The following is a 20892-nucleotide window of genomic DNA, read 5'->3' on the forward strand; positions in this document are numbered from 1 at the left end:
AAGAGCAATGAGATCTTTAATCTTCAAATAATCTCATGGTCCTTATTATAACAGAGAGTGAAAGTCACTCAGTAGTGTCCAACTCTTTGTGACTCCAAGGACTATAGAGTCCATGGAATTCTCCAGGCCAGAATGCTGAAGTGGACAGCCTTTCCCTTCTCCAGGGGACCCTCCCAACCCAGGGGTCAAATCCAGGTCTCCCACATTGCAATGGATTCTTTACCAGTTGAGCCACAAGGGAAGCCCAAGAACTTGGCTGAAAATAAGTTCCAACCAGGAATACTCAATATACACATCAAGGTCAAGACTTTCCTCTGGAACAGAGAAGGAAAAATAGAATTCAGTGAGGTTCCCATTGTGGACTCTTCCCAGGCTCTCAGTTCTCCAAGCAGTGCTACAAATTCAACTGGTATTTAACAAAAGTAGAAAAGGTTCAGACCATTGAGCAGAATTTGAAAAGATACATTTTGGCAAGAAAAATAGCACTTTATGGAAACATTAAAAACGAAGTAAACTAAATTCACAGAAATATATGGGCAAATCTGTTTTGACTGCCTCTTGATCCATCTGGGCAAATGAGAACTTCCTGGGTAAGTACATATAAAAGCAGGCAGAGAAATCCATACAGCAGATGGCTCCAATCCAAGCCAATTTACACAGGTCACCATTTCTCAGCCCAGTACTTTCTCTGGGCTATGATGGAAGAGATAATATATTACATATGCAACCATGTGATTTACTATCTACCCTGGCTTCAACCAAAGTCAGGAAGAAGCACTGCTATGTGCAGTGCTATGTCCAGAAGCTTTCAAGCTCAAGCTTAATTTAATTCTTTTTTTTTATTTTTTAATTTAAATTCTTCTGCTCTCATGACCTCATCCTTTGCCTTCAGCAAACTCCTCCCCTAACCTTCCCAGAAGTAGGCGTTGACGTGAACACATATTTTTCTACTTCCAGTTATTACTTCACTCACACTAAAATATTACTTGCTTGGGAAGGGGGCCCTGTTGCCAGGGAAACCAGGAGTGCTTAAGTTCAGCCTCAGTTGGCTCCTCTATACTAACTAATCGAATTCCAGCTGTGTTTTTGACTCATCTCAATTTTGTACACCTAAAATGTAAAAAAAATTCCATGATACCTCTGATTTATTATATCTTTTATCAATATCTTCCTAAGATCTCACTGACCTGTGTCTTTTCTCCTGAATTTACTAACTTACCTCATTTATTTCTATTAACCAGGGATGATATTCAAAGTGTTTAGAACAGACATAGCAAGAGAAGTATCATTCAGAATGGATACATTCAGCAAATTGGTAGGTATACTAGTTGTAAGAAGAACTGAACCAAGGACATGCTGCCATCAGTCTAATGAACCTTGGTACCATTCCTTCCTGCTATCAAATAGATTCCTCTTCTAATCAATCATTAACAACCTGACTGACCATCTAATATTATCACCATATACAAATGAGTATTAGATTTTGATGAGAAATTCATCTATGCCTTTTATGTCAAATTACAAGATAATGATTTTTTAATCATTTTATATCTATTCCCTTCACAGGAAGAAAGATGCTGCATTAGAAGGTGGAGAAGTCTATTAAAGGCACTTCATATAGGAAGGACAAATGTGATATATTTGTTACTAAGTAGAATTTATTTGTTACTAATACAAACACTAATCTACCCTGACTGATACATCTTAGCTTTAAGATCTTTTCCTTGGAGTTTCCTATCTAGTCTCCTACTTCTGAGACACATACTTCAATGGCTTTCAAAATGAAGTCCATAAACTTCCTCATATTATACACAAAATTTGAGACTCTGGGGAAGAGGGTCCACAGTGATCATTGGATTCCCCAAAACTCCTGATGTCAGCTCTATCTTGTTGCAGATTTTTTTTTTTTAAATTGTTGCTGATTCTTAAGTAATCTACACATTTAGTCTACAACCATGACAGGTAATCTCCTGTTACTGACCTTGACTTGGCTTTCCTAGTCCAAGATTCTTACCTTATCTTTGTAATACATCATCACCCATTGTCTGGCCATGATTGAATGTGTCTGTAACCTGCTTCCTGAACCAGCTCTAGAAACTTCTTTGATCCCAGGGAGATCAATCTCTATAACTGGTGATTGGTTACTTAAAGTGAGTGAGTGAGTGATCATGTCGAACTCTTTACTACCTCATGGACTATAACGAAGTACTCAAAAAGTGTATTTTTCAATCAATGAGGCCAAGTTCAGGAAAATTAACAATGTCAATAGTCTGGTTTTGTCTGAGACCCTGTTCCTAAGAAACATAAAGAGAAATGGCTATTGTGAATTTTAATTAAGAACTGTCCCACAGCTTGAGGGTCTAAGTAATAAGCAAATTTCCTGGAAGCAATTCACCAAATGGGTGCACAAATTTAGCTTCTTCACTAGTTTAGGTTATTGAATTTTCATCAATTTACCCTAAGCTGACTCACCTGTAGGTAGTGTAGGGAAATGATAATCAACGCCATCCTCTCCAGACACTTAAATTAAGATGCTGACTTAGCTTTCTCCTTTCTTCTGAACCTTGTATGTGCATTAACTTGACATAATCCCCACATAAATATCACATCTGTTGCTCACTTAACACCTACAAAATCTTAATTATTCCTCAGTTTTATATACATCCACATATTCAATTAAGATAACTTTGGAAGGCTCATTTTGTACATACTGCTGCAATTTCTTCTCCCTGGATAGTTGTAAGCTTCATTACATACATACTGCTACAATTTCTCTTCCCTGGGTAGTTACTCATAACTTTATCATCAGTGAATTATTTTAGGTGCCTAACTTTAAAAGTTTGCACATCAAATTTTCTAATAAAAGTAAATGGCTTAACTAATAAATAGATTTGATTAATAATTAACATTTATATATATACATATGTATAGAAGTATATTGAATAATATCTATTATAAATAATGTATATTTTAAAATATATTACAATAACATAATATACATTAAAAATAGTATATGAAGAGATGAATCAAACAAATCTATTATTTTTTTTGCTAGATGAATACAATCATTTTATATGCAATATATATTTTTTCCTATTAACTGCACATGATGTTTAATATTTTACACTTCTCAACATACCTAGGAACCATCCTCCTAATTTTTTAAAATATGCATTTTTAAGGAGAGATAATTAAAATAATAGGCTACAAAATATAAGTTAAAATCTAATACCCCTTTACTTTCTTCAAATTTTTTTATTTTATTGATCTTTTATTATAAATGATGCAATACAGTATCTTTTTAATTGGGTAAGAACATTCATTTAATATGTTGCTTAAATCAGGACTGGTCTTTGAGCATCACTGATGAGAAACAAAGAAAAGAATAGCTTATTGCATTCATAAAGATGTGTTCCAAAAGCATTTGAGCCAGGTGCTATGTATTACATGCACTGATTTCACTTCTAAATCAAGTAAGTTTGTGATTATGTATGATGTTTTATGACATAGGAGCTAATATTTATTGAAAACCTACAGGTGCCAAACACTGATTTGGGTATTTTTTATGAAATTGATAGTAATTATTATAATTGATGACAATGTAGTAAGATCATTGCCATAAAGTATATCACTTCATTATATTAACCAAAGTACTTGCTGTTATTATAACAACTGATATTTAATGAGAGCTAAAGATCTGAGAAACTAAAGTGTTATGTTTTCAATTATTCTAACAGCAGCTTGCATTTATCAGGAGCTCATCAGATAGCAGGCACCACATCAGCTGTTTTGTTATCTCTGATTGTCACAGCAACACAAAGGTAGGTACACATATCCCCATTTTATGTTGGAGGAACTCAGGCTCAGTAAGTAAAGTTTACCTAAGGTGACACAGTTAAAGGGTGTCAGGACAAAAGTCCATGCTCTTTCTACTACACCACATTGCCTTCCATACCAAGCAAAACTAAAGGCAACCAAGATTTCTGGCAACCTTATGTTTAATTTAGCTTGTTACTCCAATTTAGAAGCATGCGTTTCCCCCAGATTAATAATAATAATGAGGAAGGTGATAACAGTAATATAATAAAAATCCTCTCACAACAACCTATTTATTAAAAAAAAAAAAAGAAAAAAAAAAGGAACTAACTTTTTTGAGTTACTTTTGCCAGTAAGTAACTAAGATGGGGTACAATCCAGATATCTGATTCCTGGGTCAGAATTCTTCCCCAGTGACAAGCTGAGGATGAGATGGCTGAATGGCATCACTGATGCAATGGACATGAACTGGGGCAAAATCCAGGAGATGGTGAGGGACAAGGAGGCCTGGCATGCTACAGTCCATGGGGTCATGAAGAGTCAGACATGACTGAACGACTGAACAACAAAAACAACAAGAATAACAAGCTGATAAACTAACAAGAGAGTTGAAATAAGCAACTATGAACAATGATCACAGAACACCTGTGTGTCAAATCAGTGTCAATTCTAGACAGATGATAACGCACTCCCATAGAGTAATAAGGATGCAACAGAATAATAAGGAGATCAAACCAGTCAATCCTAAAGGAAATCAGTCCTGAATATTCATTGGAAGGACTGATGCTGAAGCTTCACCTCCATAACTTTGGCCACCTGATGCGAAGAACTGACTCACTAGAAAAGTCCCTTATGCTGGGAAAGATTGAAGGAGGGAGGAGAATGGGACGACAGAGGATGAGATGGCTAGATGGCATCATCAACTCGATGGACATGAGTGTGAATAAGCTCTGGGAGTTGGTGATGGACAAAGAAGCCTGGCATGTTTCCACGGGGTCTCAAAGAGTCAGACACGACTGAGTGACTGAACTGAGCTAAATAAGGATGCAAAATTGAGTGTGGTTTTCATTAATGTTTTAAAATTTTATCAATTTAACCAACACTAGAGGTAAACCTGCGACAATTTAGACACACTGCACTATTTTACCTTTATATTAATACTATCAAAACTAAGTAATGTGCAACCAATGGTATTAAAAGCAGCCACTTGAGTCTTGTTACTACACTGCCTCTGGCTAAATAAGTCTGTCTGTCTCTCTCTCTCAGTCTCCCTCCCTTTCTCCCTTTCTGTCTCTCTCACCAGCCTCCCTCCCTAGGTCAGCCCCCTTGACCAGACTCAGTCTTCATTTGCAGCTTTTCTTCTCACCAGTCCATTCCAGGCAACCAGCTCTGTGCCTCCCTCCCAGCCTTAGTAATTAATTGTGCTATTAAAGTGAATTAAATGTACAAGCAAGTCAATGTTTAGCCTAATTAAGAGTGAAGCCAACAAATTATCTAAAGCACCACTCCAGCAGAATTTGCATTCAGCCTTATATTAGCAGCCAATCAGGCTTTTCAGCTATTGATTCAAGCACTTCCAGGCTTCCTTAAAAGCCTCGTACAGCTAGGCTTTCTCCCTGCCCCAGCTCCTGAACCTTTCACCAGGCCTCCATCCTTTACCCATCCCTAAATTCAATGTTTTATTACATACCACTGAAAGGAGTCTCAGGGCCCTTTTTCATTTACTACAGTTGAAATGGACAGCTTTGCACTTAATAGTTTTGTCAGTTTAGGTTATAGGAAAACTGTATTGTTTAACATTATTAAAGACTATTTAAATTTTTTCTTGTCATTTTATCAAAATAAATTAATCATCTTTCAAAACAGATAAACAAACTCACAAAAATACTCCTTCCATAGCATGCAGCTACCAGTAGGTCTCCCAACTTTGTATTTGAAAAGCAAATGAAAACCACAGTTCTTAACAATAAAAACACGTAACAGGGCTCCTACTTCTAGACTACTGGTGACTAGAAAGAAGTCTGATCAAGGAAACTAAAGCTTTAGTGAAGGTTTTAAAAATAGTGAATTTAGTAAAGAAAAAAGTACTGCCTGGAGTAAAAAATTTCACCCCGGTTTTTTATATTGGGCTGCAACCTACATCCCTGGCAACAGAAGCTGAGTCTTTTCTGATGCAATGTGTGCACACCCTGATGAACCAGAGTATGGTCATTGTTTAAAAAAAAAAAAAGGATAAGAAGGTGACAGGCAAAGGCCTTGGGCAGCTGCACATGTGGACTTTACAAAGCATTATTAGATCTTGAATGATTTCATGCAACCTACAGACAAGTCTAGGCCAGTCTCTCACTTGTTTCTCTGATTCATCCTTGCTTGCTTCTGCTGCCCCCTCTATACATACAAGCCATGCATCTTAGATTTTAAAACAGTGTCCATTTCAAATATTCCCTCCTGTCGACTCCCCTCAACCAACTGTCCTTACCACAAACCCTCATGGACAATGCTCACCGTGCTCATTCAGTGAGTGCTCCAGACAATTTCTTATTAAAATGTAAAGAAAGAAAACAGAAGAGAGAGACAGTCTCTTCCACTGTCATCACACCCACCACCTAGTTCTTACCTCCATTTTCAAAATTGCCTGAATTACTGAGTCTTATTTATCAAATTCTGTCATTGCAATACTCAACACATATTAACATATTAATTAATATTTGTAAAACTCCCCTGGAAAAGGCTCTCTATCAGGAAAAATAAAACATTTCTTTGTGATTAACACTAGAAAACATCAGCTTCTTCATATCCTGCCCTAAAGACTATGTACTCTTTAGACACTTATTCTAGTTCATGGAGGAATTTTTTATCAGTGAGTCAAGTGTCTCATTTCTTCAGTCCTAAACACAATATTTATCCTTGTAACACTGGAATAAGTTCATAAACATAGAAGTGTATGTGTGCATAGAGATGTTTATATACACTATATTATACCTGCTTTAGAACATAAAAGGGGCCAAACACATCACAAAACAGGTACTTATTAGAGAGCTCACTATGTGGATTTCTTAAAATGGCCATTAACCACTGAGAGGGCAAATATTTCAACACCAAGTTTCAAAAATTCAGAAGAGGGAGGAGACTTCTTTTCAAAGGAGTAAGCCTGCCTGTGATACACTGAAAACTGGCAGTGAGTGATGAAAATGTGCCCTTTGCTGCCATCAAGTGGTCCTTTTTGGAATCTTTTTATATATAAGCCTTAGTTCAGCTCAGTTCAGTCACTCAGTTGTGTCCGACTCTTGGCAACACCATGTACTGCAGCATGCCAGGCCTCCCGGTCCATCACCAATTCCCAGAGCTTACTCAAACTCATGTCCATAGAGTCAGTGATGCCATCCAACATCTCATTCTCTGTCGTCCCCTTCTCCTCCCACCTTCATTCTTTCCCAGCATCAGGGTTTTTCAAATGAGTCAGTTCTTCGCATCAAGTGGCCAAAGTATTGGAGTTTCAGCTTCAACATCAATGAATATTCATTGGATCATCAATGAATGATCATTCCAATGAATGTTCAGGACTTATTTCCTTTAGGATGCACTGGTTGGATCTCCTTGCAGTCTAAGGGACTCTCAAGAGTCTTCTCCAACACTACAATTCAAAAGCATCAATTCTTTGGTGCTCAGCTTTCTTTATAGTCCAACTCTCACAACCATGCATGACTACTGGAAAAACCATAGCTTTGACTAGACTGACCTTTGCTGGCAAAGTAATGCCTCTGCTTTTTAATATTTTGTCTAGGTTGGTCATAGCTTTTCCTCCAAGGAGCAAGCGTCTTTCAATTTCATGGCTGCAGTCATCATCTGCAGTGATATTTTGGAGCCCAAAAAAATATAAGCCTCAATCTTGGTACAAATGCTTTGCTTTCCCACCAGTTCATTTTTCACACATTACACATGTGGAAGAAAAGCTATGGCAAACCTAGACAGCATATTAAAAGCAGAGACATCACTTTATAGACAAAGGTTCATATAGTCAAAGCTACAGTTTTTCCAGTAGTCATGTACAGATGTGAGAGATGGATCATAAAGAAGGCTGAGTGCCAAAGAATTGATGCTTTTAAACTGTGTTGCTGGAGAAGACTCTTGAGAGTCCCTTGGACAGCAAGGACATCAAACTAATCCATCCTAAAGGAAATCAGTCCTGAATATTCATTGGAAGGACTGATGCTGAAGCTGAAGCTCCAATACTTCGGCCATCTGGTGCACAGAACTGACTCATTTGAAAAGACCCTGATGCTGGAAAAGATTGAGGGCAAGAGGAGAAAGGGGCAACAGACGATGAGATGGTTGGATGGCATCACCTGCTCAATGGACATGAGTCTGAGCAAACTCTGGGAGATAGTGATGGACAGGGAAGCCTGGCATGCTGCAGTCCAAGGGGTCACAAAGAGTAGGACTGAGCAAATGAACAACACCATGTGTGTTAACCTTTGAGGGGTCTGAAAAGACCAGGTAAGCATTCCCTAAATTAGGGCTTAATACTTCCAATTCTAAAAAAATTCCATGCATAAGAAGCTCTTCAGAAAGACAACGTTAAAGGGGTTTGAAGTGTCCAAACACCGAAAACCCTTCCCAGCACTACGTGACTCACTCGGTTTCTATTAGTGAGACCCTCAGTCTGGACCCAGAGCAGAGCCCTCCATTTCTGCCCACAGAGAATTTCTAATAGATTGGCTTTGACACACCTAATGAACACACGTAATTTAAAAAACTGGAGAGAGATTCATTTGGAATCATTTTTAATCAAGTCCTATAACTATAGGAGAAAAGGGTTTCCTGTTTCTCTCCCATCTATGCCTCACTGCTGTGAGGCTTCAGTCTTATATGTAAACAAGGCAGCATACTATGGAATGTGATTACTACATAACCTTAATTTTAACTTGGTTGATTGCTTTGCCCCCATTTATCTTTGAGCATCTTTGTGTTTCTCTCCCAAGAGAAAGTTAATTAAATACACAGTTGAATGAAAGGAGAAAGGATAACTGCTATTTTTAAAGCACAGCAAAATGCCATGTCCGCAGCCCCTTCATTTCTGAGAACAACAGCATTCATCTTAGAGCACTGGTTCTCTTGATTGGAACATGTAGCAGTATGATTTTGGTTATGAAACGAAAAGCCCCAGTAAATCAAAGTGGACACAATTTGAGAAGAGAGAGGGAACTAAATTGCTCTGTATAAGCCAACAGAAGCATTCTGGAAGTTATTTGGGGGTGCGGAGGTGCTCCAGAGAGAAGCAGAAACTTCAAATTGGGAGAAAAGAGCAGCCAGGGAGATTTGGCGGGTGTTCTAAATCCAAAAGAAAATGTATGTGAAAACCGTAAGTCACCCCTGTGGCTATGAGTTCTTGGCAGATTTTCTGTGTTCCACCCAAGGCTCTAAATCAAACTTCCAAGATGCTCCCTGGGCCAGCGGCCATGTGTTCCCAGCCCACCTTTTTCTCAGAGGCAGCTTGCAGGACCATCTAACGTGGAGGCTTCCAGTTCAGCTTCTCACTTATAGGACCCGAGTTCCTTGTTTCTAATCCCAACGTGAAAGTTAAAACTCAGGTCCTTAAGTCACTGCCTCAGTGTCACTTCACAGACTCACTGTCTTGGTGTTCAGATCCTTCTTCATTATTGGCCTCAGGGTTTTTCTTGATCTTTGGGTAAGCACAACTATGCATTCATAAGGAGTCTATCAGGATGTGGGGAACACTGGACAGCTACAAGCAAAAAAATAAAACAGGACTACTTTCCCAAACCATACACAAAAACTCAAAATGGATTAAAGACTTAAGTGTAAGACCTGAGACCATAAAACTCCCAGGAGAAAACATAGCCAGTATGTTCTTTTATATAAGTCTTAGCAATTTTTTTTTGGATCTGTCTCCTCACGCAAGGGAAACAAAAGTGAAAATAAACAAATGGGACTACATCAAACTATAAAACTTTTGTACAGGGAAGGAAACTATCAACAAAATGAAAAGGCCACCTACTGAATAGAAGATATGTGCAAACAATATATTTGATAAAGGGTCAATATTCAAAATATACAAAGAACTCACATAACTCAACATTAAAAAAAAAGATTTAACAATGGGCAAAGGACCAGAATACACATTTGGTCTCCAAAGACACACAGATGACCAACAGGCACTTGAAAAGATGCTCATTATCACTAACCATCAGAAAAACACACAAAAAAAAAACCACAGTGAGATATCATCTCACACCTGTCAGAATGGCTATCATCAAAAAGACAATAAATAACAAGTGTTGATGAGGAAGTGGAGAAAAGGGAACCCTTGTACACTGTTGGTGGGAATGTACATTGGTGCCACAATGGAAAGCAGTATGGAGATTCCTCAAAAGAAAAAAAAATAGAACTACCATATGATCTAGCATTTTTACTTCTGGGTATCTATACCCCAAAAATAAAAATACTAATTTGGAAAGATATATGCACCCCTATGTTCACTGCCCAACATTATTTCTAATAGCCAATATATGGGAAGAACCTAAATATCCATCCATATATGAATGGATAAAGAATATGTGGTATTACATATACAATGGAATGTTAATCTTAATAAAATAAATGGAACTTTGCCACTACAACAGAATGGATGGATCTAGAGAGTATTGCACTAATGGAAATAAGTCAGAGAAAGACAAACACTGTATGATCTCACTTTTATGTGCAATCTGAAAAACAAAACAAAGGCACAAGAAAATAAAATGAAGACAGTCACAGATACAGAGAAACAACAGGTGTTTGTCAGAAGGGAGGGAGGTGATGGGGGTGAAATAGATGAAGGAGACTAAGAGGTACAAGCCCCCAGCTATAAAATAAATAAGCCACAAGTATGTAATATAAAGCATAAGGAACATGGTCAATAATACTGTAATAACTCTGTATGGGGACAGATGTTACTAGACTTATCATGGTGATCATTTCATAATGTACGCAAATGCCAAATCACTTAGGCAGTACATCTGAAACTGACATAATATTACCCGCCAACTATATTTCAATCAGTCAGTGTTAATCACATATAAAAAAGAAAAATAAACAAATAATATGAAACGAGAGGGGGAAAGGTCTAAGGCTGTTATGAATTTTTAAGCGTCTCTAAATGTCTTTTAGGAGGAGAGGCTTCAGGTTAGCTAGTCGGCCACCCTGTAAAAAGGAAGTTGTTTATAAAAGGTCTAGGTGTAAAACTCTGCCCAGGCTGAGAGCCTTCTCTGCAGCAGAACCCTCACCTACAACCTCACACATTAATGAAAGATGAATTTAGTTTCATCTTGGTGACTTAAAGAAAAAAGAGGTTACGACAGCAGCACTTCGGTGGCAGGAGACATGGAGCGGTGGAAGCAGAATCAAAGATGAGAGGAACAGGGATTGTCTGAACCTGGGTCCCTTAAGCCCATCTCTAATTCTCCTCTTACCCCCTTCATCTCATTGCCTCTCAGCTTAGCTCCCCACAGGCAGCTGAAGCCATGAGTGAGTATATACCTCAAGAAATTCATTGCAAAGAGAACTCTAGGAGCAGGCAACTTGACTATCAAGTAAGCTGTGGCTAAAACTATTGAGGTTCTGATCAGATAAATCTAGGGATTTTGTTCCTGGTAATAAGGGATCAAGGGACTCTGGTTCAGCCTAGATTTACAATCAATTATAAAATTGGGGTGCAGGGTGGAGGAAAAAAGCAAATCATTCTAGGGAAACATCTTTTTTTCCTGTCTTAAATCCTAAATTCACTCTTTGTAGGCCTAACAGATTCTGTTCTAGAAAGGAGTTCTAAACTACATCAACAAAAGCTTAGCCATCATAGAGAATCCTTGAAGTCCTCTTTGGAACAGTTCTAGACCAATATTCCTAGAAAGATCTACAGACCAGTACACATAAGAATCTTCAATGCAAATCAGATACAGGGTAAAGAATCCTGAATTCCTCTCTACCACTACCAATCCTCTGATAGAAAATCTGTCAATCATGATATCTGTGAGCCTGCTATCCTTTCTGTACCCTCTGGCTCCATCACTCCCTGCCTTAAACAGGAGAAGCAATGCCTCCGATAACATGGAACATCTACCTCAAAGGCACAGTGGTATCCACCTGCTCTGAGAACTGATTTTCCTCAAGGTTTGCAGTCCTACATTAAAGTGCTCACTAGTTCAAATGACATATGTCAAAATAATTTATAATACATCTTGTATAAATGGAGATTTAATTCTTTAATCTGCAGAACTAAACCATTTTTCCTTTGGTTGGATTTCTTTTTCAGTGGTACCATTAAAAATGTCCTCTCAAGAAAAGATCCTTTTCAACAAAGATGCAGCCTATTGGTGAAGAGTTCAAGAATTACAGAAGAATATGAAATACTATATTTAGTCTGAGAATAAAAGACAATCACCTTCCATTGTACTTAAGATACACATAAAGATTCTAAACTATTCTCTTCCTGCACATACCTACTACTTCTTTCAATTTTCAGATTCAGTTTGAATGATAAAAGTACAAAGAAAGGTTCCATATGGTGTTGGAACAACAGGATCAACCATCCCTCAAATGTGTGCTAGCCTTCAGGCAGGCTGTATTACTAGAATTCACTAGTTAATGGCTCAACACCTTCTCTATTATTGCTTGAGTGATGAAACCTCTCTGGTCCTCAGTTTCTTGATCTGTAAAATGGAGATAATAAAAATACCTATTTTAGAGGGGTCTTGTGAGGTCTGAAACAACTCAGGTCTGTTACTGAGTGGTCGATTCTTGCTAGTTCTCACTAAAATTAGCTTTATTATTAGCTATGAGTGCTTTACAATGTGCCAGGGAATCTGCATTGCTGCATTTATTACTTTTAAATCTGCTTCTTTCTTCAGAATAAGCACTTCTGTTTATCACAGACCTCATTTAGTTCCATTTAAAAAAAAAGAGTAGAATCAAATGAAAAGTCAACTTCTAAGCAAAGGATATATTTTATATTCAAGTGGTATTTAAAATTTTATTTCCAGCAACAGCTTAGAAAAAGTAAGTTTTACATGGATCCCCTCCACTTCTGGTCCCAGGGGTGAGAATGTACAATTCTCCTGAGACTTTTCTTTAAAAACTTATTTTGTAGTGGGGTATAGCCAATTAACTAACAGCACTGTGATAGTTTCAGAACAGTGAAGGGACTCAGCCATACATATACATGCATCCATTCAGAGACTTTCAACTGGGTTAGGTAATTCCAAGAACACCATTACCCGTTTCATTACACAGGTACTGGTCTAAAGCTGAGGCTTATTCTGACTAGCCATGGGTTAGAATCTGCAATTCCACTATTTAAAAATAGACCCAGTATGAATGGCATCATTTGAAGCCCAAGAAATAACTAACAGATGATGGGTTTTAATAGCTTCCTAAAGCCTGAATGTTTGATCTATTAAACAATCACATTCTTGAATTTACCGCTTGTGAGTACGGACTAAAGTATAAATCTTGTGAAATACCTGCTTTTCCTTGACTATTCATCTCCTTTAATGGTGCGGGGAAAAACTAATAAAGTTTTAATTGAGCTATCCCTCTCAGCATTGAACAGTAGTGGCTAAAATCTATACATAACATCAAAACAATTGCACTATAGAGCTGGTCGACAGAAGTGTTTTTACTACATTTAGAAGAAAAGGGTATTAGCTGGCTTCCCAATCTATTGGGGAGAATAGATCAAAACTTTCCTTAGGAACTGTTTCAGTGCACAACAAATATCTAAGGTGGTTACTTATTGTCACTAATCGAATTCTTAACGCTGTAAATTAAGCCATTCTCCTTGTGTTGTGCCCTTAAAACTTAAAAAGAGCGAACCAATAACTGGAGAAGTTTAAAAAAATCTACAATCTACTTGTTAGCACATCTTCATGCCATGGTGATTTGATTAGTGATTTGATAAGTATAGATTACAACCCTGGACTTAATACACGGTGGCCCACTTTTAAAATGGCCCATTTATAACAAAGGTCTCTCTGTTGGAACTGCCAGAGAGTTGAAAAAAAAACAAAAACAAAAACATGCCACCAGTATAAAAAAAAACTTTTTTTAGCCATGCATTGTAGAGCAGTGAAACTGTAAACGTGGAGACCTTCATTTCAGCACAGTTCTACTGATTGTGTGACTATAAACAAGTCAAGATTTCCTGATTCTCATATTCTGTCTCTATAGTAAGGTTACTACCTGCTCTCAAACCACCCCAAGAGAAGACCTAAAGAATAAGGAACACAATGTAAGTATTATAAAATGCTATAAGCTTCTTGGAGAAAAGACTCTACATGTCTTACATAAGAAAAATTCATAAATATATTTTAAGATAGAAAATTCATAATGAAGATTCAGGCTACCACAAACTAAAAAATTACTGACTTCTTACGAGTTTCAAATATAACACTCACCACAGGAGAAAGGCGAAAGATAACCTACCCCATTGTCCCATCCATTAGAAGAATCGTGTTGTATATGTGAGAAAAGATGAAGAGAAAGAGAATTGTGCTGAAGAACATTGTCATCCATGATCCATGATCCTCACGAAACATTTTTAACCGGAGCAACTGACCTGCAATGTAATTATTATTGGACATCAGTGTACATTGCAACTCAAAATACATACAGCATTGCTTTGTTTTAGTTAATTTCTTTTATCTCACTAGTATTCTGAAGTCTTAGACCCTAGCACTTGTCTTACAGAGAAACTACTACCTAAGGTCCTTATTGCTCTTTTGTAAATAAATGATGAAGTCCAAGACAATCTCCACCTCATCATCCTAGAGCAAATACTAGCATGAAAATCTAGTACAGAGAGCGCTCATTATGCTGGCATGAAAATAAGATTAATTAGAACACTTACCTTATATTTTTTTATTTCAGAAACATATTTTTGGTTCATTTACTGAAACTACTTAAGTAAGGCAAATGGTAAACATGTTACATGAATTCTTAATTCCCTTTTGCTCCCACAGGCCCATTCCCAGTACTGGTCAAATGATAGGTAAATTTCACTTATATTAAAGTACATGAAAATGTAAACAGTAAAAATGAAGTCTCTATCATAAGAGTCAGAAGGCTTACTAGCCTTACTCGTAGCTAAAATATCCATTCCACATACAGGCTGGTGCACAAGTGTGTGGGGTCTGGCAGCATGCACATGTGTTATGGAGTCAGTGTGGTTCCCAGCAAAACATGATTTCTAATCATGCCTAATATCTGTTTACAAAGATAATTACTAAAAATGGAGAGAATGGTCATTAATCTATGGCGAAGGAGGCCAGAACACACAACGGAAAAAAGACAGTCTCTTCAATAAGCGGTGCTTGGAAAACTGGACAGCGACACATAAAAGAATGAAATCAGAACACTCCCTAACACCATACACAAAAATAAACTCAAAATGGATTAAAGATCAATATGTAGAGCTGGAAACCACAAAACTCCTAAAGGAAAGCACAAGCAGAATACTGTCTCACTAAAATTGTAGCAATTTTGGATCTGTCTCTTAAACTGAAGGAAATAAAAGCAAAAATAAAAAATGGGACCTAATTAAAGTTAAAAGCTTTTGCACAGAGAAAAGGTGGAAGTGGTGCAGTCACTATGTCGTGTGCAACTCTTGTGACCCCATAGCCTGTTAGGCTCCTCTGTCCCTGGGATTCCCCAGGCAAGAATACTGGAATGGGTTGCTGTTTCCTTCTTCAGGGGATCTTCCAGACCCAGGGATCGAATCTAGATCTCCTGCATTATAGGTGGAATCTTAACTGACTGAGCCAAAGGTAACCATCAACAAAACAAAATGACAACTTGGGAGAAAACATTTGCAAATGATATGACTGACAATGAGTTAACATCCAAAATATATAAATAGGTCAAACAAGTGGACATCAAATAAATAAATAAATAACCTGATTGAAAAACAGGCAGAAGACCTGAATAGATATTTTTCCAAAGAAGACATGCAGATAGCCAACAGACACATGAAAAAATGCTCAGTATCACTTATCATCAGGGAAATGCAAGTCAAAACTAAAATGCGATATCATCTCACATCTATCACAATGGCTATTATTAAAAAGAACACAAATAACAAATGTTGGCAGGGATGTGGGAACCCCTTTACACTACAGGTGGGAAGGTAAACTGGCACAGTCACTATGGAAAACAGTATGGAGGTTTCCCAAAAAACTAAACATAGCGCTACCATTTGACTCAGCAATTCCACTCCGGGGTATATAACCAAATGAGCCAAAAAACACTACCTCAAAAACATACATGAATCCCAGTGTTCACAGTAATATTATTTGCAATTGTTAAGATATGGAAACAAGGTAAGTGTCCATCAACATATGAATACACACACACACACATACATAAGGAATAAGGCCATAATGGAGAATGAAATTTTGCTATTTGCAATAACATGGATGAACTTGGAGGGTATTACGCTAAATAAAAGTCAGACCAAAAGATAAATACTGTATGATATCAGTTATATGTAGAGCCTAAAAAATAAAACAATCTAGTAAACATAATAACAATGAAAAAAGCAGACCCACAGATAGAGAGAACCAACTAGTAGTTACCAGTGAGGAGAAGGAAAGGGGAGGGGCAATATAGGGATTAAGAGGTACAAACTATTATGTATAAAATAAGCTACAGGATATCCTGTACAACACAAGGAATATGCCCAATATTTTATAACATCTATAAGTGGAGCATAACCTTTAAACACTGTGAAACACTACATTTTATACCTATAACATATAATACTCTACATGAACCACACTTCAATAAAAAAAGAGAAAATGTTAAAATGCAAATACTTCAAGGAGGAAAATGTATTAAGATGAATACTAAAGTAAAAATTACTGGTATCACAAATAGGCCAGATAAATATTTTGATTTATGATAAAGAGAACTGAGAGCACTAGTATCCTGAAAGGTGAGGAAGATTTAAAAAAACAAACAAGATTAAGAAAAAATAAACATAGGCCATCCTGGTTTCTCCTAAGAGAAAATTTATCCAAATAATGAGAAAAGAGATGATGCACATATAGGAACTACAATTAAAATAGGGTAGGTCTGAAATCTTATAGTAAAATTTTCCATGAGAGAAAATATTTCTTTTTGATGATATGTCAAAGCTATGGGAAAATATATATATATATTTCCATCTGGAAAATATCTCTCTAGGAACAGACAGTAGCTCTCACATAGGTTTCTGAGCATAGGAAGAAATCATCTTTTAAGATTTAACCAATTTTCCCTCATCCCTTTCTTTTACTAAAAGAGCACTTTAGATTTCATTTGGAAACCAGGCCAACAGAAACATTACCCCAGCTAAAACTTTAAATGGAGCAAATATGGGAGATTTGGTTACCTCATCTGGTCTCTTGGCCTGTACAAGAGAAGCAAAGGACAAATCTGAAAGTCAGAGGGAAAGTGAATTATAACTGAGAGAAGAATGTGGAAAATGTTCTACTGAAGCAAAGAATACTGATGCTGCAAATTACAGCCTTACACAACTTGTGATAATTGAATCAATAATTATAGAAATCCAGGGAATTGCAAGTCTCCACACAACACCTTGTCAGGAATATTATAAATAGATATTAAACAGAGAATGCTTGAGAGTGAAAAATCCATGCCACCAATATCTTAAAGCAAACTGCAAAGAATATCATTCATTCTTTGAACAAATATTGAATGTGTGTTTCTTACATGCCAGCTGCGGATCAAGGGGCTAGAGGTACAGCAGTGAGCAGGTCAGGAAGATGTTCAGTCAGCCATCATTTGAGCAGTTAATGAAAAATGTGATCTTATTTTAGACTGATGGACTCAGTGTTCTCTTTGCTGCAAGTCTTTCAGCCTTGATCTATTTATTTAATTCAGCAGTTGATATGTTGAAGAACTGCTAAGACCAGAAATTAGAGTTCTTTGAAATTAAAATGTGAATTTCTTTCTTAACATATGCATATGTCAAAAATGTCACTAATGGATATACTTTAAAAGTCAAAGACTCAAGAGTGCTTTGCAAATAAAATACAGTGGGTTAACTGTACATGGCAACTGAAATAATAAAGAGTTAGTAAAACGAGAGATGTGACAGGATCATTTATGCTGTCATTGCCGAACTCATTGCCTGGCACTAATTTCAGTCATTACAGCCATTATAACAAAATGGCAGGTTAACACGACTTGCAATTCACTTGAAACACACAATAAAAGAGCTTCAATATATTAAGGGCAGAACCAGAGTGACCCAAATGTTGAGTCAAATCATATTTAAAAAAAAAATTTCCCATAACCTACTTCAAGGTTAACTCATTGAGTGACCATCCTAATGCTAGAAATATGTACACACAGACTGTCATCAGTTGACTCCCCATCAATTTAATCAAACCAGGAACCTGAGAGTTACCTAAGAACATCACATGAAAGTGACCTATCTCCACCCTGTGGTGTGACCACACATCTGGTTTCCCTGGGACAGCAGTGGCTTGTGACTCTTGTCCTGGCATAATTATTTAGAGCGTCCCCTTCCTTTCTGAAGTGTATCGGTTTGGACAGTAAATTATATGCCACCTTTCATATAGGTAAAAGAACTCAGAACTTTTTAACACTCTTCTTCAGAGGAGATTCAGGAGATACCTGAGTTAAAACAGTCAACTGAAATAAGACATCACTAAGAGGGATACATCACTGACAAGGTGATAAATGACTTTTAATCATATGTATATTTGTAAATCTTACTGTATGTTTATGTTACTAATAAAATGTGTCTTGGACTGTACGGGCCATCACCTTTGATATGGTCAAGGTAATTGGAAAACAAATCTTAAAATGATCGGCAGCATTAAAGAGGTACACAAGCCTATGCGTTAGAAGAGAGGGTTGGAGGGTACAGTGATTAACTGTCACAAATGTTGTTTAAAGTACCGAAATAGCCTAGAATCTCAGAATCTTTCCTGAAGATACAGTAGGTTTAGAACCACTAGGAAACATAAGATTCTAACAAGGATAATGACCTAAAAGCTAATTTTAAAACATATGATGAGCTCACATGTATTGTGGAAGATGGAAGTAGATAGGTGTAAGAGAATTAGGGAGAAACTACTTTGTTTCTTGGGTTGTTTTTGTTGCTGTGTTCTCATCAGCAAAAGAACAGAAAGGAACATTTGCTCTTTACCTCACAGCCAGACTTGTATGCTAAGTTCTGGGTCCCTTTTCTTTAGAAGCAGTTTTCAGCAGGAGACCTTGAACAAAGAAATAAACTAAACAACCTCGGAGGAGAAGGACTAAGCTAAACTAAGAGGAGAAGGAGAAGCATTTGTGCTTCCAGTTAAGAGATGGGGGTACTCCTGGGAAGTTGTTGAAGCAAGGTTGAGTAGAGGGCTTCTAGATTCAGAGAGGATACAAAGATTCTGGTCTCCAAGGTGGCAGAACCTCACTTGGGTTTGAGTCCATGGATGCTGGTAAAGGTCAAAGCATCAAGGGTCATGGCCTTGGAATTCAAGTAAAGAGACCGAGCTGGCCTCAAGGGAAGAGCAACCAGTAGAGCAGTCACCCACGTTCATTAGGAACACAGCAGCCCGGGGAGGATTCCAGCAGTCTGTTGGTGGAGGTCATCAAGAGGACATGACTGCTGGCTGACCCAGGAACAGAACCCGGGCAGTGAGAGTTTCCTCGCCCCCGATCCTGGGCTTGGGATATACACTGCCCACTGTCTCCCTGTGCTTGTAGGCTAAGTCACTTCAGTCGTGTCCAACTCTGCGACCCCACAGACTGTAACCCGTCAGGCTCCTCTGTCCATGGGAGTCTCCAGGCAGGAATACCGAGTGTGTTGCCATTTCTTCCTCCAAAGGGTCTTCGCAGCCCAGGGATTGAACCTGCATCTTCTTCGGCTCCTGCACTGCAAGCAGACTCTTTACTGTTGAGTCACTGGGGAAGCCCACACTGTTCCCCTAATGGAAACCATTTCCAAGAACACAGTCTTAAGAGAGAAACGTGTTTTTGAGACCATTAGGATGGACTATATGACTGAACCCATTGAAGACCTCTGTATAAACCTCTGATTCTGGTGTGTAGATGCAGAGATCTACTGTCTTGCGACCACTCAAGACAAGCCTCACACATAAGTTCCTTTGCTTGCTAAGCCTACCAATCTGGAGCAGTCTGCTTCATACTTTGGTCTGTTCCTTCCCTCCTTGTACAGGGCCAGTTTCAGATTTCACCAGCAAGTTCCTGAGGTTGCAAACCTACACGCTTTTAGATGGCATCATTGTGCCAAAGACCATCACCGAAGCAGCAATAGGAGAGGGGAAGGAAAGGTGAATGCAGACTCAAGGGTTTATTTCCAGGACTCAATAAGCCTTGGGACTGCTTTAAATTTTAGAGATAAAAAGGATGCTCTAAAAATTACCAGTTTTGTACTCTCTGTTCACCTCAGTAAGTAGGAAGTCTGAGCAAGATATTTAATTTAGAGGAGAAAATGTGGCATTACACATACTATCCTGACCAGGAAATATGAAAGGAGGCACTTTCCTCAAGAAGATGCCAAACTGAAGCTAACACTACTATTCATTAAGTCTTCTGCTCCAAAATCTCCTATATACAATGTGTCAATTACACGCATAATTTATATCTGCAACTACTTAATGTATACATGCATATAATGTATACATATAATATACATATAATGTATACATACATATAATGTATACATACATTAAGTATACATATACATAATATACATTGTGTACATAATATGTATATAATTATGTACATACAGATATACATAATTTGCAGTTATTTAAAGGAATATATTTAATTTGCTGCAGTCAAAACTCAATCAAAGTCAGCACAGCAGGCAACCTACATACCAGTAAGAATATTCTATGTTGCCAATAACAAAAACAATGGTTCCAAACCCTTGCTTTTTATCACTACGGAATACTTGGGCTTCTGATGTACTCCAAAAATGGTGTTACACAATATTGTAAAGTAATTAGCCTCCAACTAATAAAAATAAAT

General features: G+C 37.5%; 1 protein-coding gene across 4 annotated transcripts in view; it reads right to left on the reverse strand.

Moving 5' to 3' along the window:
- Nucleotides 1-20892, reverse strand: part of TMEM117 (transmembrane protein 117) — a 561967-nt gene that overhangs the window by 441796 nt on the left and 99279 nt on the right. The window contains exon 3 of one of the 4 annotated variants that reach the window (XM_061129506.1): nucleotides 14296-14428. The exons of 1 other annotated variant lie outside the window; for it this stretch is intronic. In XM_061129506.1, coding sequence (XP_060985489.1) covers nucleotides 14296-14428 — 133 coding nt within the window. Of the gene's footprint in view, nucleotides 1-14267; nucleotides 14429-20892 lie in introns of those variants that run through there. 2 more of the 4 variants (XM_061129509.1, XM_061129520.1) reach the window with 2 other exon arrangements.

This window comes from Dama dama, chromosome 3 (assembly GCF_033118175.1).
Source record: "Dama dama isolate Ldn47 chromosome 3, ASM3311817v1, whole genome shotgun sequence".
NCBI classification, from domain to species: domain Eukaryota; kingdom Metazoa; phylum Chordata; class Mammalia; order Artiodactyla; family Cervidae; genus Dama; species Dama dama.